At 41.8% G+C, this 25121-nt stretch overlaps 1 protein-coding gene across 1 annotated transcript in view; it reads left to right on the plus strand.

Annotated features, from left to right (window-relative positions):
* Nucleotides 1-25121, plus strand: part of chrna8 (cholinergic receptor, nicotinic, alpha 8) — an 85328-nt gene that overhangs the window by 27070 nt on the left and 33137 nt on the right. Inside the window, exon 4 of the mRNA XM_072257189.1 lies at nucleotides 15255-15364. Coding sequence (XP_072113290.1) covers nucleotides 15255-15364 — 110 coding nt within the window. The remainder of the gene's footprint in view (nucleotides 1-15254; nucleotides 15365-25121) is intronic.

The raw sequence follows: 25121 nt of genomic DNA on the forward strand, positions 1-25121 counted from the left end.
CTTGTTATGTTCTTAGCTGCCTGCACTCTTTAAGCCTATGACTTTATCCAGCAACCTGTTATTATTAACCTCCCTTCATGCATTGTTGTAATGAAATGATCCGTATGCCAAAACAAAGCCATTTACTGTATCTCAGTACGTGACAATAATAAACCAATTTATCAATCTACAGGTTAGAATATATGTGATAAGACAGCACAGATGATTCCAGCAGTAACTCTCTGAGCAATATTAGAGACTGATAATCATTAGAAAGCCATCACCAAATTAATAGCCTTCTGAAGCCAGGTCCCTAAGCTCTGGAATTCCTTTTCTAAACTTCCCTCCCTTTTGATGTATTTCCCTTATTTGAAGGCAGTGCTTAAAAGCTATCTTTGATCACCAGTTCTAAAAGCAGAGAACTGTGTAAGTAGGAGATCAGGCAGCGGCAAACAAAATGTTTAATATTTCAACACGATGACCTTGCATCAGAATTGTTATTAGCAGGTTCAGTATTTCTGATGTAAAGACTTTCATCTGAAATGTTAATCCTCCCCACAGATGATGCCTGACTCATTCAAAGGTGTCTGCATTTTCTACTTTTAGTTCAAATGCCCATCACCCACTATGTTTCGCTTTTGCTTGAACACAAATTTATTCATAGAGCCCAAAATGATTCACAGAATTTTATTGGGAAATGGATATAAAAGAAAAAAGTACTATGATAGTGTAGCAGTTAGCTCAACACTATTACAACACAGAGCACTGGAGTTCAGAGTTCAATTCCCACGTCATCTGTAAGGAATTTGTATGTCATTTCTGTGAACGTGTGGGGTTTTTCTGGGTTCTCCGGTTTTCTTCCACAGTCCAAAGACCTACTGGTTAAGAGGTTAACTGGTAAATTCTCCCATGCTTAGGCTGGCGTCAAAGTGGTGGTTGCTGGCAGCGGGGCTCAAAGGGTTGGAAGGGTCCATTCCATGCTGTATCATTAAATATAAATAAAATATAAAAAATAGAAATCTAAAGCAATGAAATGTTAACAATAATCTGTAGCAGTAACCCAATAAGCTTTATAAAGAAACAAAATTAAGTATATTTGGACAAAAAGACTGATTAGGTCTGGATTAATATTCAAGGATTTTTTTGGTGAATGGTCACTTACTTCACTAGCTCTTAGCTTTTTAGTCCAATACTTTCTGCAGGTAAAATCATAATTCAGTTCTTGTGGCAGCTCATCTGTTGACAGAAACATCGTACCCTTCTCCAGTCCTCTTCACTTCTTCAATTCTGTCCAGTAATTTTATAATTATAATCACTCTGATCATAATAGGTTTTCTTGAAGAGGTCCCTGAGCTCTGGATTTCCTCTCCTAAACCCTCCCCATTGTAATATAACTCTATTAATAAAGTCACTGCTTGAAATTTGCCTTTTGATCAAGACTTTGGTATCAGCCCTAGTATCTCCTCACATGGCCCAGGGTCAAGCTTTGATACTGATTGATCTATGAAGGTATCAGGAAGTTTAGTAGATAAGAGATATGAATAATTGTTACCATGTAGCGTAGCAGTTAGCGCAATGCTATTACGGCTTGGGATGTTCAGGATTTTGGAGTTCAATTCTGGTGCCAGCTGTAAGGTGTTTGTCGTTCTCCTATGACTGCGTGGGTTTCCTCTGGCTGCCTCCCACATTCTCAAAGATGTACTGGTTAGTAGGTCATTGTAAATTGTCCTGTGATTAGACTGGTGTTAAGTAGATGGGTTGCTAGGTAGTGTGGGTTGTTGGGCCGGAAAGGCCTCTTCCACACTGCCTCTCTAAATAAGTTAGTAAATAATTGCAAATGGTCATTTCCATTGTTAAGTCTCAGTCTATATCTAGCAGCATGCAATAGAGGAAAAGAAAATGGAATAACGTTAACCCCAACAGTAACCAGTGCACAGTGCTGCTCACAGCCTGCTGATTCCATAAGGTTAATGATCTTGGTACAGAACATTAGGATGGCAGAGGGAGAAATTATTTTTATGGCTTCATTTGCTCTCTTCTGCAATTCCATGAGATTGGCTTTGCATTCTTTCACTCGGCTTTATTTCATTGCAATCTGCATTTCTCCTCTTTCTGCTGGACAGTCTTCACCTTTCTCTTGGCCACTGTCCTTTTTAAAGATTAGCTTTATTTGTCACATGTACGCCGAAACATCCAGCGAAATGTGCCATTTGCATCACCAACCCACACAATCCAAGTATATACTGTGAGCAGGCTGCAAGTGTTGCCTTGCTTCCGGCACCAACATAGCAGGCCCACAACTCACTAACCCTAACAGTTATAAGGAAAACAGGAATTAAGCCCCAATCTCTGATCAGCGGTGCATTACACTAACCGCTTCCCTGTATTTTCACACTGCATCTCAGAGACAGGGTCGTATCTGGAATGTGAAAACCAGGCAAAGTCAACCTGCTCCTCAAACCTATTCCTCCACTCAACCAATCTATAGTTGTTCTATATTTTCACTCATTTTGGCTGCGTATTATTTGCCTAAAATAACTCTATTTTGAGATTTTCAACTGAACCCCACCTTTTGCTGTTGGAGGTGGACAGGGCAATGTTCCTGCTTGGTCATAGCATACAAAAGTCAGTGCAGCAAAGTCAGGTGGGGTATGTGGCATCATCAGTATCCCAAAAGACCAAAAGAGTGTTGGGCTTTTTGTTTTGTCATAGGGGTGCTATGTCTAGGATCTTATTTCTGACCTTATTGGGAATTATTCTATTGCCTTTAGTCCCTTGTATTCACAGCTGGGTCCTGTGCTTTAGCAGGGTTAATTTCCCATCCCCTCGATCACGTGTAACAAATCAATTCTCAAAATGTTTTCAGGTACCTGGAAGATGAGCATGAGGAAAAACTAAGGAGGTTTCTCACCAATAGCGAGATTGTCTTTGTTCTTACAGCATTTGTACCCGATCCCCCATATCCTGAGTACACCCTCGCTCCCCTGTTTATAGAACCGGATTCCCATGTAATAAAGTCACATCAGCTCCAATATCCACCAGGGCAATTTTCCTTGTGACCACCAAAGGGTAATAGGTAAGTATGACCTTGGGTCTCCCTGTGGGACCAGAAATATGAGTTCCCATAGCAACAGCAGTGGTCCCTGAGCCCTGGCCATACACGTAGGTGATGAGCTGAGTAACCCACCATCCAGGGTCCAATTCACCCAAGTCTGGATAAAATTGGGGAATGTTATGCTTTTAAAAATTAACATTACAGTCCGATGTAGGGGTCAGAAGGCAACCAGTCTCTTTGTCTGGGCTATCAAATGCGACCCACCTGGGTCACAATGCTTATGCTATAACACATAAAGGACTCCAGTACATCGTCAATTTCTTTCCTTCAGCAGGGACAGAAACATTTCCTTTCCACTAAGACGGGAAGAGGGGCTCTTTGATACCTACTGTTGAGGCATAAACTTTAACTGCTTTGGGACATTCCTAGTTCCATTCATCATGCCCTGTTACCTCTGCTGTTGCTGGGATTTACACCTAGCCTTAACCTGTACCTGCTCCCGATCTACATCTGACCCCTCCAGTTGGGCCAATGAGCTGCTAGTCTCTGCAGCAATCTGACCCTCAGCTGGCCCTCTCCACAGTGAGCATCCCAGTCTCAATCACGAGAATTGATCAATACCAAGGGAAAAGGGCATACTTATGGCCGTTAAAAGAAATGTTGTTATAAATGGCAGATTGTGTTGCCATATCACAGAGGCATTTAATAGCCACTGGCGGTGCGGGCGGTGGGGGGGGTGTGATTGCAGTTCCAGGGATGAGGAGACATATGCCTGTCCAAAGGGCATGGTTGTGAGCATGGACAGCTTGAATTATCACTGATCCCAGGGAATGTTCAGATCTGTCAGCCTGACCAGACTGTAATTCAGCCGAGACCAATGTATCCAAGCAGGAAAGGTTTTTAATGCTACACGGTAGGATTTAAACTAGTCATAGTCATAGTCATACTTTATTGATCCCGAGGGAAATTTGGTTTTGTTACAGTTGCACCAACCAAGAACAGAGTATAAATATAGCAATGTAAAACCATAAATAATTAAATAATAATATGTAAATTATGACAGATGGAAATAAGTCCAGGACTAGCCTATTGGCTCCGGGTGTCTGACCCTCCAAGGGAGGAGTTGTAAAGTTTGATGGCCACAGGCAGGAATGACTTCCTATGACGCTCAGTGTTACATCTCGGTGGAATGAGTTTCTGGCTGAATGTACTCCTGTGCCCACCCAGTACATTATGTAGTGGATGGGAGACATTGTCCAAGATGGCATGCAACTTGGACAGCATCCTCTTTTCAGACACCACCGTCAGAGAGTCCAGTTCCATCCTCACAACATCACTGGCCTTACGAATGAGTTTGTTGATTCTGTTGGTGTCTGCTACCCCCAGCCTGCTGCCCCAGCACACAACGGCAAACATGATAGCACTGGCCACCACAGACTCGTAGAACATCCTTAGCATCGTCCGACAGATGTTAAAGGACCTCAGTCTCCTCAGGAAATAGAGACAGCTCTGACCTTTCTTGTAGACAGCCTCAGTGTTCTTTGACCAGTCCAGTTTATTGTCAATTCGTATCCCCAGGTATTTGTAATCCTCCACCATGTCCACATTGACCCCCTGGATGGAAACAGGGGTCACAGGTGCCTTAGCCCTCCTCACGTCCACCACCAGCTCCTTAGTCTTTTTCACATTAAGCTGCAGGTAATTCTGCTCACACCATGTGACAAAGTTTCCTACCATAGCCCTGTACTCAGCCTCATCTCCCTTGCTGATGCATCCAACTATGGCAAAGTCATCAGAAAACTTCTGAAGATGACAAGACTCTGTACAGTAGTTGAAGTCCGAGATGTAAATGGTGAAGAGAAAGGGAGACAAAACTAGAGTTGCAGGGGAATGGGCACCAGAGTGCCAGAGCAGCCAGTGGAGAGGTTGTGGAGGCAGATGTTAGTAAGGCCTCAAACAAAGTTAGGAATCAAAAGGGTGAGTGAGCATGGTGCCTGAGCTGCAAGATGTATTGTAGGAAAGGCAGATAATAATGCTGAAGATGAGGTAGCTGGTTTACAAACAGAGGCAAAGTGTAGTGAGGAAAGGACGTTGATAGGGAAAAATTGTGGTCAACAGGATGAGTTGCAATGTAAAAGGGTAAGTGATCAGAGTATGATTGAAGTCACTCTGAATTTTGAGAAAGTGAAGCTAAGTCAGATGTATGAGTATTACAGAGGAGTAAAGGGAATTACAGATGTATGAGAGAGGAGCTGGCCAATGTTGATTGGAAGGGGACACTAGCAGGGATGACAGAGCGGCAATGGCTGAAATTTCTGGAAACAGTTCGGAAGGCACAGGATATATACAACCCAATGAGGAAAAGGTTTTCTAAAGACAAGATGACACAACCACGACAAACTAGAGAAGTAAATGTCAACATAAAAGCCAAAGAGAAGGCATATAATAGAACAAAAATTAGAGGGAGGTTAGAGGATTGAGAAACTTTTAAAAACCAACAGAAGACAACTTAAGATGTCATTAAGAAGGTAAAAATGGAATATGAAAGTCATAGTCTTAGTCATAGTCATAGTCATATTTTATTGATCCTGGGGGAAATTGGTTTTCATTACAGTTGCACCATAAATAATTAAATAGTAATAAAACCATAAATAGTTAAACAGTAATGTGTAAATTATGCCAGGAAATAAGTCCAGGACCAGCCTATTGGCTCAGGGTGTCTGACCCTCCAAGGGAGGAGTTGTAAAGTTTGATGGCCACAGGCAGGAATGACTTCCTATGACACTCTGTGTTGCATCTCGGTGGAATGAGTCTCTGGCTGAATGTACTCCTGTGCCCAACCAGTACATTGTGTAGTGGATGGGAGACAGTGTCCAAGATGGCATGAAATTTAGACAGCATCCTCTTTTCAAACACCACCGTCAGAGAGTCCAGTTCCAGACCCAAAACATCACTGGCCTTACGCATGAGTTTGTTGATTCTGTTGGTGTCTGCTACCCTCAGCCTACTGCCCCAGCACACAACAGAAAACATGACAGCACTGGCCACCACAGACTCGTAGAACGTCCTCAGCATCGTCCAGCAGATGTTAAAGGACCTCAGTCTCCTCAGGAAATAGAGACAGCTCTGACCCTTCTTGTAGACAGCCTCAGTGTTCTTTGACCAGTCCAGTTTACTGTCAATTCGTATCCCCAGGTATTTGTAATCCTCCACCATGTCCACACTGACCCCCTGGATGGAAACAGGGGTCACCAGTACCTTAGCTCTCCTCAGGTCTACCACCAGCTCCTTAGTCTTTTTCATATTAAGCTGCAGATAATTCTGCTCACACCATGTGACAAAGTTTCCTACCATAGCCCTGTACTCAGCCTCATCTCCCTTGCTGATGCATCCAACTATGGCAGAGTCATCAGAAAACTTCTGAAGATGACAAGACTCTGTACAGTAGTTGAAGTCCGAGGTGTAAATGGTGAAGAGAAAGGGAGACAAGACAGTCCCCTGTGGAGCCCCAGTGCTGCTGATCACTCTGTCGGACACACAGTGTTGCAAGCACACGTACTGTGGTCTGCCAGTCGGGTAATCAAGAATCCATGATACCAGGGAAGCATCCACCTGCATCACTGTCAGCTTCTCCCCCCAGCAGAGCAGGGCGGATGGTGTTGAACGCACTGGAGAAATCAAAAAACATGACCCTCACAGTGCTCGCTGGCTTGTCCAAGTGGACGTAGACACGGTTCAGCAGGTAGACGATGGCATCCTCAACTCCTGGTAGGGGCTGGTAGGCGAACTGGAGGGGATCTAAGTGTGGCCTGACCATAGGTCAGAGCAGCTCCAGAACAAGTCTCTCCAGGGGCTTCATGATGTGGGAGGTCAATGCCACCGGTCTGAAGTCATTGAGGCTGCTGGGGCGCAGCGTTCTCAGCACAGGGACGAGGCAGGACGTCTTCCACAGCACAGGAACCCTCCGGAGCCTCAGGCTCAGGTTGAAGACATGGCGAAGTACTCCACATAGCTGAGGGGCACAGGCTTTGAGCACCCTGGTACTGACACCATTCAGTCCTGCAGACTTGCTTGGGTTGAGACATTTCAGCTGTCTTCTCACCTGTTCAGCTGTGAAGCCCATCGTGGTGGTTTCATGTGGGGAAGGGGTATAGTCATGAGAGCAGGGTGGGGGACTGTGAGGAGGGGTAGGAAGGGAGAGCGGAATATGTGTTGGTTGGGGGCCAACAACAAATGGCTCATGTGGGGGATGGGCAGGGGCCACAAAGTAAGCGAGCCAATAATACTAAAGGAGATACCAGAAGATACATAAAGTGTGAAAGAGAGGGGAGAGTGGATATTGGACCCTTGGAAATTATGCTAAAGAGTTAGTAATAGAGGACAAGTAAATGACAGACAAACTGAATAAGTATTTTGCATCAGTCTTCACTGTGGAAGACACTAACAATATTGTGAAAGGTCCAGGTGTCAGGGGTCAGGAAGTGTGTGAAGTTATCCTTACTACAGAGAAGGTTCTTGGGAAACTGAATAGTCTGGAGGCAGAAAAGTCACCAGGACCAGATGGTGTACACCTCACTGAAAGAGGAAACTGAAGAGATCGTGGAGAAATTAGTAATGATCTTTCAAGTATCAATAGATTCTGGAATGGTTCTGCAATACATTGAAAATTGCAAAACGTCACTCCACTCCACAAGAGAGAGAGAGAGAGAGACAGAGACAGAAGACAGGAAACTATAGACCATTTAGTGTGACCTCAGAAGCTGCAAAGATGTTAGAGTCAATTACTAAGAATGAGGTCTGTGGGTACTTGGAGGCACAAGGTAAAATAGGCCATAGTCAGCATGGTTTCCTCAAGAAAAAAAGCTTGCCTGACTGATCTGTTGGAATTCTTTGAAGATATAACAAGCAGGATAAACAAAGGAGATTTGGTTGATGTGTATTTGGATTTTCAGAAGGCATTTGACAAGGTGCCACACATGAGTCTGCTTAACAAGCTACAAGCCCACGGTATTACAGGAAGATTCTAGCATGGATAAAGCACTGGCTGATTGGCAGGAGGCAAAGAGTGGGAATAAAGAGGCCTTTTCTGGTTGGCTGCCAGTGACTGGTGGTGTTCCATGGGGCTCTGTGTTGGGACCAATTCTTTTACGTTATATGTTAATGATTTGGATAATGAAATTGATGGCTTTGTTACAAAGTTTGGAGATAATATGAAGATAGATGGAGGGGCAGGTAGTTCTGAGGAAGTCGAGAGGCTACAGAAGGACAGACAGATTAGGAGAATGGGCAAAGAAAGGGCAGATAGAATACAATATCAGGAAAACAACAGGAATTCTGCAGATGCTACACTCTCTGAATGTAGCCACACTCAGGTTGGAGGAACAACACCTTATATTCCATCTGGGTAGCCTCCAACCTGATGGCATGAACATCAACTTCTCTAAATTCCGCTAATGCCCCACCTCCCCCTCGTACCCCGTCCATTATTTATTTTTATACACACATTCTTTCTCTCTCTCTCATTTTTCTCCCTCTGTCCCTCTGACTATACCCCTTGCCCATCCTTTGGTTCCCCCCCACCGTCTTTCTTCCCAGACCTCCTGTCCCATGATCCTCTCATATCCCCTTTGCCTATCACCTGTCCAGCTCTCGGCTCCATCCCTCCCCCTCCTGTCTCCTCCTATCATTTTGGATCTCCCCCTCCCCCCCCACTTTCAAATCTCTTACTAACTCTTCCTTCAGTTAGTCCTGACGAAGGGTCTCGGCCTGAAACATCGACTGTATCTCTTCCTAGAGATGCTGCCTGGCCTGCTGCATTCACCAGCAACCTTGATACAATATCAGGAAGTGTGTGGTCATGCACTTTGGTAGAAAAATAAAAGGAATAGCTATTTTATAAATTGAGAGAAAATACAAACAACTGAGGGACAAAGTGACTTGGGAGTCCTTGTGCAGGATTTCCTAAAGGTTAATTTGCAGGTTGAGTCTGTGGTGAGGAAGGCAAATGGCGATGTTAGCATTCAGTTCAAGAGGACAAGAATATAAAAGCAAGGATATAATGTTGAAACTGTATAAAACACTGGAGATGCCTCACTTGGAGTATTATGAGCAGTTTTCAGCATCTTAGAAAACTACTACTACTGCTACTACATCGACTCAGTCCTAGGGGGCCAGCATCAGGCACAATGACGGACTCTCCACTTCTCCCTCTCTCTCATCTTAGAAAAAGTGTGCTGAAATTAGAGAGTGTTCAAAGGAGGTTCGCAAAAATGATTCCAGGATTGAATGGCTTGTCATATGAAAAGTTTTCAATGGCTCTGGGCCTTTATTCACTGGAATTCAGAAGAAGAATGAGGGGTGACCTCATTGAAACCTATCAAATGGTGAAAAGCCTTGATAGAGTGGATGTGGAAAGGATGTTTCTTATGGCCGGAGAACCCAAGACCAGAAGACACAGCCTCAGAATAGAGGGGTGTCCCTTTAAAACAGAGATGAGGAGGAATTTCTTTAGCCAGAGAGTGTGAATGTGTAGGATTCTTTGCCCCAGGCAGCCTAGGAGGCCAGGTCTTTATGTATATTTATGGCAGAGGTTGATATGTTCTCGATTGATCAGGGCATGAAAGAATATGTGGAGAAGGCAGGAAATTGGGGCTGAGAGGAAAATTGGATCAACCATGATGAAATGGTGGAGCAGACTTGATGGGCTAGCTGGCCTAATTCTGCTCTGAAATCTCATGGTCTTGTGGTATCCATTGTTAATGGATCCGTTCTTGCACATTAGAAATACATTGGGAGGCTCTTAACTCCCACAAGCAGGTGAGCCCACTGGGCAAGGACTCTCTTGGTCGCCAATGCAGCCTTTGGGCTAATTCCTGTAACTTAGTGACAATGTAGTTATGGATAGTGATCTCTGTGGTGCTAGGGAAAGCTGCTTTGTTCATCAGCTCCACGTTCTTGGTTAACTTTTACACGTCTGAGGGAGTGAGCCTCGATTATATCGTTCCCCATCAGAATTATCATCATACCAGATATCCCATCCCTTATACCTGGATCCCAGTCCAGTATGATAAATCTGACCTTTGCGGGGTTTGTGGTCATGCAGCATATGGCATTTTTGCATTAGAGTCTACATGCCACAGCAACTAGTTTAACTTCAGAGCATTCAGTGTGTTCTTATCCCACACACTTAAAATAGTGTTCTGAGAACTCAAAGGAACCAACTTGCACTGCAGTCACTTGTTTTTTTAGAGGGTTTAGCAGTTTCAATGCTTGACTGTCACAACACAGTCATAAAAATCCATTGTCTTGAGGCAGAGAATCCCTCTTAGAAGGAAAGGCCATATGATTAAGGCATTGTGATATTACACATGGAAGCTTAACATCAGACAATTCAGCAAATACCTTCTCCCAGCATCTTAGAGGACCCCATTGCTCACAACATTAGCCAGTGATCCACAATCCTCAGAGTTATCCATCCATCTGTGGACCTGATAGGTCTCAATTATGGTATCGCATGACTTGCTTATCCACCTCCACATTTTCCTGTATCCTGCTCGCAGCGCCAAAGTGGAATGGGCTGGGTTAATCAGATCCAAACTAATCCAGGAGTTGTGAGAATAAGCATATAAGCACAACAAAGTAACTTAAGCCTAATTTATTACCATAAATTTAAAAACACAAATAAACCACACAAAATAGTAAGTTACAAGGATTTCGAGTCTTTGTCACCATAACTTAGTCACTTAGATTGTTACTGTTGTCTGGGGAATTCCACATTCTGATTCGCTTATGAAAGAATCCCTGGGTATTCGGCACCAATCACAATCTCCAGTCCTTGGTGAAGTCCAACAAAGCCAACAAATACATTCAAATAAATACATGTTTCACAAGTGCAGAGACAAACAAACTCTATGGCCTTTTGTCTCAATTCAGCCTTTTTTTATTCCACAAGTTCTGTGTCCATTAATACATTCCTCATAAATCATTTAGACATTTCCTCATTCACTCATGTCCAAACACATAACATTCCTTTGGACTTACAAAAATGGCATTAATGTTTTCATGTAACTGATTAGCCCAAATCCAAAGAGAATCCATTAAGCCAGCTATCAAACCACTTGACGGGCATTCACATTTTAATGGCGCTTGAGATTAAGAAAGAATCTAGCTATTATCAATAAACATTTAACAGATGTTAACAGTGTTTATTCACAAACAGACATACAGACCACACACGCCAGATCAGAAAGTGCTAAATTATCATTTTTACCTTCCAGACGTTCATCCAATGTCTTACAAAAAAAAATGACACACCTCTCTTTGTTGCTACGTGTAAAAGGGTTTAAGGAAAAGTCTGACACATTTAGAGCCATCTCCAATTTACTGGCAGTAATGGAAGAGGGCAATACTATCAGTGTATATAAATTAATGTTGAGCACTTTATTTCTTCAGCTGCAGGCAGTAGTACTTCAGCAATACAAGAAAACAAACATTTTACTCAAAGCCTTTCTATAAATGTGAGCCTTGAGAATATTTGAATATGAAGTATCTTACTTTAATTATTCCTGCATTTTCACTATGCTAATTAAATAAAACATTTACATTTACGTCGTGTTGTTTCCATATTGATGAATTATTGAAGTACTGGGTCAATTCAATTTCTAAATATAAAGAGGTTTATTTTCCCACAACGAAGGTCATTTGACAAATTTGTTTTATGTTGACCATGCTGTAGCTCGCACTTAAACGTTCTTTTTTGTTGCACGTCATTAACATATAATGTGTTTTCTGCTGTTGTCTCCATGCTTGTCATAAAATATGTCTATAACTACTGTTGGAACAAAACCTGTCAACAAACGTTCTGTGACATATGATGTGTGCCATGATCTGTGGCAGTCTCAAGGATAACTAAAGATGGGAAATAAACACTGGCTATAGCAAGGACACCTGCACCCCATGAGAGAATAGAAAAAGAAACCACAATGATTTCAGCTGAAAATCTTTGTAACTTGGGTTAAACTGTTATGCACTGCCACCTAATCTCATAGACCTTTACAAAGTCCAAAATGGAGTGATCTCTCTTTAACAAAGAACAGTCATATTTTCCTCCCAGGGACATTATTTGATTCTATCACATTTTATAGCAACCTAGCATGCTCCTGTCTGTTTTAATTCAAATTCAATGATTAACGGAGAGAAAGGCACTAGTTCATGGATTTATTCTGTTACTCTGATAATTAAAATTGTAACTATTTTTGAAAGATTGGGGGGGGAATTATTCAGTCTTGAAGGTACAGACATCCTGAAATGAATGCAAAGTGCATCTTTTATTAATCTGTACATTAATACTTCATGATTTCATTCTCATGCTTGTGCATATCCTTCAATAGGAAATCTCTAAAGTAGTGTAAAGCAACCAGGTTTTTCAATAAATATATTATATGGGAATGTGGATGCACTTGTAAGGGGTGTCAACTAAGTTCATGGCAATGTTGCATAATGTAGAACAATGGTTGTCAACCCGAAGCCTGTGGACAGTGCTTGGTCCACTGCCACACTGCTTCAGGGATGTAATAGTTTTAAATGGATGGTAGAAAGGGTACAGATCCAACCTGCGTAGCATGAAGGGACACATTCTGGCAACAAAAAACAAGAGAGTCACACACAGACTGTTATAAAACAAAGTCAATACTCAATTAAGAGTAGCGAGATGACTATTATGCTTGAAGCAAATCTAAAATTTAAGATGCCAAAACATTTTAAATAATGGAACTTACACAAGAGAAGATCTAATGATGTGTGAGGCCTGCTGGATCCATCAATTTTTTGCCATAGGCTAAAGGCAATAGGCAGGGTGGCATGGTAATGTAGTGTTCAGCACCAGCAATCAGGATTCCACTCCCACCACCCTCTGCAACGAGTTTGCACCTTCTGCCTGTGACCACGTGGGTTTTGGTAAGGTCCAGCAAAATGGCGGCATGCTCAGACACATCAGCCACTCCAGGTCCAACCAAAGGTGTATTTGCTCATCTTGTATGTCTTTTTCATGATTGCAAGTCACTGCTAGATACTAAGAACGTCAATTACTGCAGGATTATCCCATCGGCAAGTTGCTTAATAGCGACAGAGCTGGATTTATTCCGTACCATTGTTGTGTTGTCACTGGGACTGGTTGCGTACCATTATGCTGAGAAGTTGCTCTTTGCGAGAGAATTGTCTTGGGTATTTTTATTGTGATCACAAGATCCTGTTGGACATTGGTCACGTAGAATACTGCAAGTCCAGTTCACTGGTTTATTGGTGAGATCAACGGCAGGGGAGATGCGTTGCTTCAGTTGTGGCAAGGACTAGACTGACACTGCGGGGTCACCTATTGCATTTCCCCAAGAGAGGAGATGCCAAAGTGGTATGGGAGAGACTTTGTGGGGCACACCGGAATCCATACTGCTCCCTCCCATCAGTGCTGCCCTCCAGTGTCCATTCTATGGAAGAAAAAGCTGAACCAGGTCAACTTACCACCAATCAATAGTAATGCCACTCACCGACTTTTGTTATATATTTTTTTCTTTGTGTCTGTATGTTTTTCTGAAACCATAACCATGTGTGCTATTTGTGCTATGTGCTGTTGCTAATGTGTTTGGCACCTTGGCCCAGAGGATCACTGTTTCGTTTGACTATATTCATGTACGGTTGAAAGATAATCAAATTTGAACTTCTTCTGAATGCTTTGGTTTCCTCTTACCTTCCAAAGATTAGCAAGGGCTAAAAAGTTGTGGACATGCAAGGCTGGTGCAGCAAGCATGATGACATTGCAGGCTGCCCCCAGCACATATTCAGACTGTGTTAATCGTTGACGCAACAACACATTTCACTGTATGTTTAGATGCTGAGATGTACGTGTGACAAATAAAGCTAGTCCTTATCTTCTTTGATATTTCTGGAATTGGGGTAATGGGCAACTGTTCTGCTACCAGGAATTAGAAAGACATGGTGCTGATGCATTGGCTTCAGTTGCCAAGGCCCTGAGCCCTGGATCCCACCATTGAACACCACTGCCTCTCTACACTCTCACCCACTTCAAAAATACTTCCAATAACCTAATCGTCCAGTCACAAATAGGAGTAAATGGAAAGGCCAAGCGTAGTTGGTATCCAAAATAAAGCTGGTGTGCACCAGGAGACCAGTCAGAGCTGAATTAACCAAGTATGAATTTGATACAGCGTTTACAAGCTTGGCTGACAAAATTACACAGAAACTTGATGGTGGTTACAGAAAGACTTATTTAAATAACAAACTAGGTCTTCATTACAGAATAAAATGATTATCCACAAGTTTAACATAGTTCACATAACATCCAATTTTCTATTACAAAAATGGTGCTTGATATAAAATAATTAATAAAGTTGCTGAAAGTTGGGTGTTGTCACCACTGCATTCCATATCACTACTTTTAGAGTTTCTCTGTGTTCCCTGTTACCACGTTAGCACAATCCAGAAGAGAAGACAAACTGCACAAATAACAAAAACATTAGTGAGAACAAGAATTGTCTGTAGGTCATAGAATCAGATTAGGGTAATGGTGATTGGAGTTATTCGCTGGAAAGAGACCCACTTGTAAGTCATTTAGTGTTTTAGTGGGATTTGTAAGTATAATGGATGAACTTCCATAAGAGTCTCCTAAGGCCCAGATGGAGAGGGGGTGAGGGCTGATTGTGTAGGATGAGGACAAGGACAAGAAACAACATTAAATACAGGTTTGTGGTAAAGGAAAAACAGGAGGAAATAATAAGGAGGCTAAAGATCTGGAGTGGACTAGAGGATCCATAAACTCTGAACCAAGTCAAAGTAACAACTTGAAGGAAGAAGGTCATGTTCTTCTTGCCTACACCTGAAGTCACTGTCAACTAATAACCAATTAGTCTACATCAGACCCATTCAAAAGGCAATGAAAAGACCCAGTAATGAAATGCTTTGAGAACAGTAAGTTCCTCCCAGCCCACACTTCGAAATGTCCATGCCCCTATTCACAACGTATTATTTCCTGAAAGTAATCGGTTCTGTTTGTATTTAACTGAATGACTCTCACTGAGCGAACTAGTGTAACTGGAGCCTGATCACAATCGGTCCTTTCAGGAGAGGATGAGTAGTTTGGGGAGGGGAATGGTGAACACTTAAAGCAATATGACCAGAGTGACACTAATACACCGTGTTGTTGTTTCAGCTCAGTACTTCGCAAGCACAATGTTCATCGTGGGCCTCTCTGTGGTCGTTACTGTACTGGTTCTTCAGTTTCATCACCATGATCCTCATGCAGGGAAAATGCCAAAGTGGGTGAGTTAATGATATCACCAAAAGACATATTATGGAGAAATTGATTTGTAAGTGAAGGTGGCTTCCAAACTTGGTGGAAATTGCTCTTCAATCAGTTAATTCACTGTTTGTTGGTCTGAGGTTAATAAATTCATTAAAGTGGAGAGTGAAAGAGTTGATTCCAAGATTGGGAACTGCATCTAAAAAAGGAGGCTCTGAAGGAATGAAGTTTCGTATGATTGAGAAATGCTCCTTAAATATTCAGGGTGGATAAGCAATGGTGAATATTAGAAGAATGCCGAGCTGAATTTATAATAATCATTTCTTTCCTGTCTGGCAAAATTTAAATGGGGAAACAGGCTTGAGTATGACAGTGAAAATATTCACAGAAAAACTATATAAAATGGAGAAGAGTAGCAACCTGAGGAGCAGTTTAGAATTTGGCAAAGGAGGAGAAAGGGGTTGTTTAAGAAGGGGAAAACAGTATGATAGTAATGTTGTAGTGAACATAAAATCCAACTATAAAAGCTTCCAAGGAGTTATGAAGAGAGAAAAAATAATCAAAGCATTGTAAATGTCATACAATAAGAATTGGAATTTACAGTGGAAACAAAATAAACAATAGACCAATTAAACAGATCCACAATTGAGACAAAACCGTCCAGAAATGTTGGAGAATTGCAGGTCAAGTGAAAGGGAGGAAGATGAAAGGGAAACCATGCATACAAATATACAAGAACACTTCAATGGTGTAACTAATAGAAGAGATGAAGGAGAACTAGTGGATACAATGCATTTTGAATTTCAGTAACTTTTCAGTGAAATCCTACATTAGAGCCTAACAGCAAGATTAAATGAGTGGGATTTAAATTCAAGGTCACTTGAATTATTAATATGGAATTAAATGAAGTTAACCTTACACTGGCATAAAAATTCACCAGCCTCACTGACATTCATTAGAAAAGAGCCCAGTCTGACGGTATGAAACTGTAGTTCCACAGCAATGCACTTCACTCATAACTGTCCTCCAGAATACACTATAAACCATTCCATTCAAGGGTGATAATGAAAGGATAATTATTGTTTACTTGTCAACAATAATTGCATCTGTGAATGGATAAAGGGGAAGGGCCCCCTCTTTCCTCAAAGCTGCTCCATACCAAATGAGGCAAAAATTTCTTTAGGATCTTACTGACTTGGAATTAATCAATTGTCAGCTTTCCTCAACTCCCCACAACTGCCATCCCATCCTACCAGTGGACAACATAAATGGCAATGATAGAGAATTTTCTCTCACATCTATGGTTCTGAAGATGGTTAGGATTATGAATGCATCTAAAACCTGACTAGACTAATAGACTGCATGTACTGACTGTCTGAAATAAAAACAGAAAATGCTGGAAACACTTATCAGTTCAGGTGGCTTCTGCGGATAGAGGAACAGTTAACATTTCAGTTCTGGGACGCTTCTCAGAGTTGTGAGAATGAGAAAGGTTAATAGATTAGTTGTCCCTTGTAAAGTGACCCTAGCATGAGGGTGAGTGGCTGAAACTGGAAGGCTGAATGTAAATAGATGGTTGATAGTTGGCACAGACTCAGTGGATTGATGGGGGCCTACTTCTATGTTGTATGACTGTGACACTATGAAATTGTGACTGTGAATATGGACTCTTAGTCTCCTATAGCCAGTGTGGTTGTCAATTTACAATCACTGCTCCCACCACAGAGAAGATGATAATGGATTCAGCTACGAGAAATGGGAAGGAAATGAAACAAGATGTATAAATGCTAATAGCTTTTATGAATGTTAATTGTTCACAACCGAGACTGTATTCAGATCATAAAATTGAAGATGTTTTTCTAACATTAAAAATTGCTATATCATCACTCATTGTACATAATTTACAAAGCTCATGGCTGCATGTGTATTCTTTTCTGACATGTAACATGTTTCTTATAATGGGGTCAGTAAATTTGATTCATCTTAGTGCTAGATACCAGACATCAGTCAATATTTCATGATCTGGTGATGGGAGACCCCGGGCACTTTACCCTAAGCAGCTAACATTATTAAAGAATGGATGATTGCTTCCAGAGTGTGCTGGGTATTTTATTGCATGAGAAAAAGAGCTTGATCCTTTCAAGGGTAGAGTTGTGAGGACAAGGTAAAGTGAGGGAGTCAATGGTGATGAACATCAAATGAGACACCCACTGTCAGTTTGCAGGATGTTCTGACCATTTTTCCACAGAAAAAATGTAATTAAAAATTTTAACCTAGAAATGCTTCTGCAGGGCACAACTTCCACGTATACACCAGGAATTCTGCAGATGCTAGAAATTCAAGCAACACACATCAAAGTTGCTGGTGAATGCAGCAGGCCAGGCAGCACACTGACTTCTCTAACTTCCACTGATGCCCCACCTCCCCCTCGTACCCCATCCGTTATTTATTTATATACACACATTCTTTCTCTCTCTCTCTCCCTCCTTTTTCTCCCTCTGTCCCTCTGACTATACCACTTGCCCATCCTCTGGGTTTTCCCCCCTCCCCCTTTTCCTTCTCCCTGGGCCTCCTGTCCCATGATCCTCTCATATCCCTTTTGCCAATCAACTGTCCAGCTCTTGGCTCCATCCCTCCCCCTCCTGTCTTCTCCTATCATTTTGGATCTCCCCCTTCCCCTCCTACTTTCAAATCTCTTACTAGCTCTTCCTTCAGTTAGTCCTGACGAAGGGTCTCGGCCCGAAACGTCGACTGTACCTCTTCCTAGAGATGCTGCCTGGCCTGCTGCGTTCACCAGCAACTTTGATGTGTGTTGCTTGAACTTCCACGTATATTAGGTCTCTACACTCAAGACACTAGAAGAATGAGAGGTGACCTAATATAAAGTACACAATTCTTCATGGTTCAAAAGGGTAGATAGGGAGCAAGTTTCCCTTTGGCTAAGTACCCACAGTTATGGAGTGACACACACAAACTGCTGGAGGAATTGATGAAGGCTCTCTGCGTGAAACATCAACTGTTTATTCCCATCCATGCATACTGCGTGTTTTGCTGAGCTTTTCCAGCATTTTGTGTGTGTTACTCAAGGTTTCCCTTCTGCAGAAACTCTTATGTTTATGAAATGCAGGTAGACTGGGTGATGAGGAAGAAATATCCTGTGCTTTGTCATCGTGGGCCAAGGCACTAAGTACAGGAGATGAGACAAACATTGATTAGTCTATTCTGAGTGCATTTCTGGTCACCATTTTATGGGAAGGATGTGATTAAGCTGGAAAGGGAGCTAAAAAGGTCCATAAGGATGTTTCGTGGATTGCAGGGCTTGAGTAATCAGGAGAGATTAGGTCTGTTCTCCTTGGAGTGAAAGAGGCTGAGAGGTGACAAGTTGAGAAGCTTTCATAGCGCTTGTTTGTTTCCCATGGTGGGAGTGTCTAAAGCTGTAAGACATATTCTAGGTTTAAGTTGAAAGGGGGAAGATTTAAAGGGGATCTGAGGAATCATTGGTATCTGGAAGAGCTCCCACAGGAGATGGTGGAGGCAGAAACATTTATAATATTTAAGTAGCTTTATGACAGGAACAAGGCATAAGGAGGCAAACACAAGGAAATTGCAGGCGCTGGAAATCCAAGGCATACACACACAAAATATTGGAGGAACTCAGCAGGTCAGGCAGCATCTACAGAAATGAATGAATAGTCAATGTTTCAGGCTGAGACCCTTCATCAGGACTGGGGGAGAAAAGAGGAGAAGCCAGAGCAAAAATGTGGGGGGTGGGGAGCTAACCCTGCTGAGTTGTTTTTTTGTGTTTTCTTGCCTCAGACATCATCCTGCTGAATCTGTAATACACCATCTTTAAATATCATTATTCACTGTTTTTAGATTCTAAACCCCTGTTTGCAATGAAATCTAGAAATCCAAAAGCTTATTTTACAACATTGTTGACCTAGAGTTGCTTCTAATAGCCTGTAGAGCAATCAACATAACTCTGTACTTTTTTTTAAAAGAAGGCTTACTTCTCCTTATCTGTGCCTCCGCCTGTGCTCAACGAAGCTGGTAGACCAAAGCCTTCCTAGTCTATCATTGGCAGACACTGACAACAGCCGCTTTGCCTGACCCTGCCTTCCAGTTATTTGGTGCTGGCTTTAGGCCTCTGAGGCCAGCACTTACTGTGCCTGTACAGCTGGAAAAGACTGGCCTTGCCCGTAGCTACTCTTTTTATACTCTCTCTTGACATTCTGTAGGGCTGTTACTCCAACAACTACTGCGCCTGAGCCACCAAAAACAATGGCGCGTTTTGCTCCTCATCGTCAGCCGCATTCCACTCCCTCCAGGGCCCCTGACTACTCCACCCTCCGCTACTCACAATCCTCTCACTTCTTCTGTTCTGTGTCCTCCTCATTTGCTAAATAGGAAACTCAATAGCCATCCCAATATCTGCAAAGACAAAACAGCAGATGACTGCACATGTAAACTATGATTAGAGTATTTTTATAATAATGCAACAGCAAAATGGGTTTCTACTGTCAAACAAATCAAAATTTATTTGTTAATTCATTGATTTGCCTGGATATTGATCAGCTTTATATGTTATCAATAGTTCCATCCTTCCAGAGTGTCGTGTTTCTCAGTTCTTTGACATAATTATTGATCCCCATCATTTTGTTTGAATGCTTTTGACATTACCTTTGGTCCCAATCACACAAAAAAATAGGAGCAGGAATGGCCACTTGGCCCCTCAAACCTGACCCACCATTCAACACAACTAGGACAGCAATTCCTCTAATTTTTCCTTTAACAATGAAAACAAACTTCTGGCTATAAGACCAAACATCAACAAAACTATACTATTCTGGCTATTAAACTATACTTCATACAGTAAAATCTCTACTTTTTCCAACATAAAGATAAATCCATATTTTATACACAATTTTAGCTGAAAGATCTCAGTATGTCTTCCTGCTGCCAAAGAAGTGTATTCATCCCAAAGTTTTAAATATGGACTAAGTGCTGCAGGTTTTGAGTTTGTGCAATCAAGTTATGCTCCGCTGTCTGAAATTAATAAGGTAGGCATTTCTCACAGATTGTGTTCATCACTGCTTGGTGGTTCTACCCTTCTACTGAATAGGTTATCCCAGGATTTAACTTTATAGAGCACTACAGCACAGACACAGGCCCTTCAGCCCATCTAGTCCATGCCAAACGGTTATAATGTCTAATCCCATCGGCCTGCACTTAGACCATAGCCCTCCATAATCCTCCCATCCATGTACTTATCCAAATTTCTTTAGCTTCTTAATTCATAAGGGTGTCAACAAAGAGTTCTAATCTGAACACTGTTGATGAAAAATATGAAAATGAAGAGAGTGACGCAGGATTGTGTAGCCTTGAAACTTAAGTGTGAAAATTAACAATAAACTAGCAATACGCCTTACACCAGAAGTGAACAACAAATTAATTAAAATGGAATTGGACACTAGTTTGGCTGTTCCATTCATTCCACAAAATGAGTTTGAATGGCATTTTAAAGATACCAAACTGAGGTCTGCAGATATCCGACTAAGAAGTTATACTGGAGAAAAAGATAACTCCTGTGGAAATGACATTTGTAACAGTGAAATACAACAACCAACAAGCCACATTGAGCTTGCATCTGTTTAAAAAAAAGGAGAGACAGCATTGTGGGAATGTGAGTGGCTGAGACAACCACAACTTGATTGGAGATCTATCTACCATTTGTATGCCACATCCACTGCAATGAATCCAACTGAAAGAAAATTAAGAAAAGTACTAGATGATGCCACGATTTTCGCTCAACTGAGGACAAACAGGTGGAGGATGCAAACCTTTGTGCCTTTGGCTGGAAAGCCTATTGGACCAAAGAAGGCCATGCTGCTCAGAGGAATCACGAAGGTGACAATAGCAATGGTCTGTCTATAATAGTTTTTGTAGGTAACGTATTTGAGAAAGCCTCTGATACGTTAATCAGGCAGTTACTTATGAAATGTGGCTATGCTTTAAGCTGGAAGTTGCAAGCATTCGGCTTTTCTGAGTATAAAGGACCAGAATCTACTCTGCACGCATTAAGGTTATTGCATGAACTTCAAGTCAGAGACAAAAAGCTGCTTGTAAAAGTAGATGTAAAGACCAAAGCCCAGCTGGATGAATAGAAGACCAAAAAGAAAGGAGTCAATGGAGATACGAAAATAGAGGATTTGTCAGATGATGTTGTGGATGCAGAAACCAAGAGAGATTGACTCATAAAAGGAATAAAAGAAGGATTACTCCAGTAATTACTGGAGAAGAATACTCCAGTGAACTAAATAGACATTCCCAAGGTCAAGATGCACAAGCTAGAAGAAGGAAAAGGAGGGAAGAGATGGAGAGAAAGAAGCCGAACAAGAAAGGGAATAGTGTGAAAGAGAGAAGGAACTTGAGAAAGAAAAAGAAATGGATCAAAATAGATCAGAGAGAGAAAATGAGAAGAAAAGTGTCTAGAGCTGTCAGAACCTCTGCCTGTGGTTTGAGTGAACTCCTACAACCACCACTGAAACTGAGATTATTCCAGTGCCATATCCCACCTGCTAAGCAGAGTAATCCCCATTGTCAGGAAAGACATTATCCCACAAGAGTAAGAAATCCTCCACAGCTATTAAATCTTTAGGCCTTATATTTACTATGCTGCGGATGTCTGATCTGTATATAGTAGTTCTTCTCAACAATATATTCTATATATAGCTGAGATGCACTCTATATTGAGTTGGAGTTTACAGCAAAGCAGGGAAGAGTTGTGTATTTAATACTTCAATAATTTTTGAGTAATCTTGTATGTATGTTAATGTGTGGGTGTAAAATACATCAATTGCATACGTCATCAAGCTACCATGTGATACATGCACGCCTCACTTAAAGACAAAGTTACACCCGTATTCCGGACTACAACCCCCCCCTCACCATCTTCCTTTGCATTAGTTTAATGTTTTGAAGTTACAAAACATAACACTATCCAAATGTAAACTAGACTTTGTATCATGCGAAAGGAAGCATTTCTAATTCTGCAAATTTAAAATTTACAGAAGAAAATTAGTTGTTTGTTATTTGATAAATATCTTAATAAATTGCATGTTATTGTAAAAATAAACAATTGTTAGGAAAAAAATCAGCCTCCCACCACATTCCACCCCCCACAACCTTCAGACTTTGTCAGATATATGTACTGAGAAGCTTTGTTGCAGAATTTTAAATGTATTCTGCACAACTTGCTATACAAAGCTTCCGTCCTCTGTGGGAGGAAATATCATAAATGTTTATTCATTAATTGAAAAGTAATTATGCCCCATAGTTAGATATCAATAATTTTGCATTTATAGAAACCCTCAAGAAGGTACAGCACACTCTGCGATGTAAATTTCATCTATCCCGGTATCAATTGCTCTTATGTGTTAAATCTGAGGGAATAGTGGGATCTAACAATGATGTTTTATTATGCAATTGAACAATCAGATTCTTACAGCCACTAAAGAGGGAAATAGAAAGCACAATTAAATAACTGTTAATGATTTTACAGGTCAATTAACAAAACAAAAAGTGCAATCAAGAAGTATTGTGCCCCTAAATATATTAACAGTCATTTCGGCCCTGTACCAACCTCAAAGTTCAAAGTAAATTTATTATCAAAGTACATACAAGTCACCATATACAACCATGAGATTTGTTCTCTCGAGAAGATACTCAGCAGATCCAAGAAACACGATAGAATAAAAGAAAGACCACATCAAACAGGATGGCCAAACAACCAATGTGCAAAAGACAATAATCTGCAAATAGAAACATAGAAACATACAAAACCTACAGCACAATACAGGCCCTTCGGCCCAGAAAGCTATGCCGAACATGTCCTCACCTTCGAAATTACCTAGGGTTACCCATTGCCCTCTACTTTTCTGAGCTCCATGTACCTATCTAGGAGTCTCTTAAAAGAACCTAATGCATCCGCCTCCACCACCATCGCTGGCAGTCCATTCTATGCACTCACCACTCTCTGCGTAAAAAACTTACCCCTGACATCTCCTCTGTACCTACTTCCAAGCACCTTAAAACTGTGCCCTCTTGTGTTAGCCATTTCAGCCCTGGGAAGAAGCCTCTGACTATCCACACGATCAATGCCTCTCTTATACACCTCTATCAGGTCACCTCTCATTCTCTGTCGGTCCAAGGAGAAAAGGTCGAGTTCACTCAACCTGTTTTCATAGGGCATTCTCTCGAATCCAGGCAACATCCTTGTAAATCTGCTCTGCATGCTTTCTACAGCTTCCACATCCTTCCTGTAGTAAGGCAACCAGAACTGAGCATAGTACTCCAAGTGAGGTCTGACCAGAGTCCTATTTAGCTGCACAAAGGAAATAATAATAAATATGTGAGCAATAAATATCGAGAACATAAGATGAAGAGGTCTTGAAAGTGAACTCATAGGTTCTGGGAACAGTTTAGTGATGGGGCAAGTGAAGTTATCCCCTCTGGTTCAAGAGTCTGATGGTTGAGGGGTAATAACTGTTCCTGAACCTGATGTCCTGAGGTTCCTGTACCACCTTCCTGACGGCAGCAGCGGGAAGAGAGCATGGCATGGATGGTGGGGGTCCCAGGTAATAGTTGCTACTTTCCTCCATGTAGATGGCTTTATCTATAATGAACTGGGATTTATCCATTACTTTTTGGAGGGTATTCCATTCAAGTGCATTGGTGTTTCCATATCAGGCCATGATGCAACCAGTCAATATACTCTCCTAGTGACTTCCGGGGTTGAGTATGGCGTGAGTCGGTGCGTGTGAGTGTGGCTCCCGATTTTTATTGAAAATCTACCTGTTTATCTTTGCCGTATGCTCGAGATAACTGAATATTTACCATTGTGAACAACGCGAGACATAGCTGGACATTGAAATGGCAAGTAGAATGTACCCTTGAAGTAAAACTGGGGAAAAAGATAGCGAAACCTCGAGCAAGAAGGCGGATGTTACAGTAATGGCGCCGTTGCACGCTGCTGGAGCTGGACCCGGACCTGCCCTACCCCATGACTTGGAGAGGCTTCGTTTAGTACTTATTACTGACATGACGCAAGCGGTGCATTCTGCCCTAAAAAGAGAACTTGAAGATACTTTTTCACCAGTGACTGCTACCATGGAACAAATTATGTCTGCTTACGAGTCACACGACGAACGCATTCGTGAGATTGAAGACTGCCTGAATGATTACAGTGACCGACTGGTGAGTGCCGAAGCCGCCATTGCAGCGTTGCAGAGCGAAAACACAGTTCTGAAGGGAAAGCTAGATGACCTCGAAAATCGGTCGCGGAGATCCAATTTGAGTGTGGTCGGCATTCCTGAAAATTTGGAAGGTTCGGACCCTGTTAAATTTATGACCGAGGTTTTTGACGAAGTGCTGGGGACAAATTTTTTCCCAAGGCCTCTCGTGCTTTCTCGTGCTCACCGAGTGGGACGTAAATCATCCGGTGTCTCTGGAGCCAAGCAAACGAGACCAAGAATGTTCCTGGTTTACTTTCACTCCTTTCAAGATAAGCAATGCATCATCAATAGACGGAAGCCGGAGCTGTATTTCCGCGGACACCGCGTGTTTTTTTTATGAAGATTTTAGTGCAGAGCTGGGTAAAAAATGAGCAGCTTTCAAGGAGGTGAAATCCCTGCTTTGCGGGAAAGGGGTCAGGTTTGGCCTCTTGTATCCTGCCTGGCTCCAGGTCATGCATGAAGGTAAAAAGCATTATTTCCATAC

This window comes from Mobula birostris, chromosome 5, assembly GCF_030028105.1.
Source record: "Mobula birostris isolate sMobBir1 chromosome 5, sMobBir1.hap1, whole genome shotgun sequence".
Taxonomy (NCBI): domain Eukaryota; kingdom Metazoa; phylum Chordata; class Chondrichthyes; order Myliobatiformes; family Myliobatidae; genus Mobula; species Mobula birostris.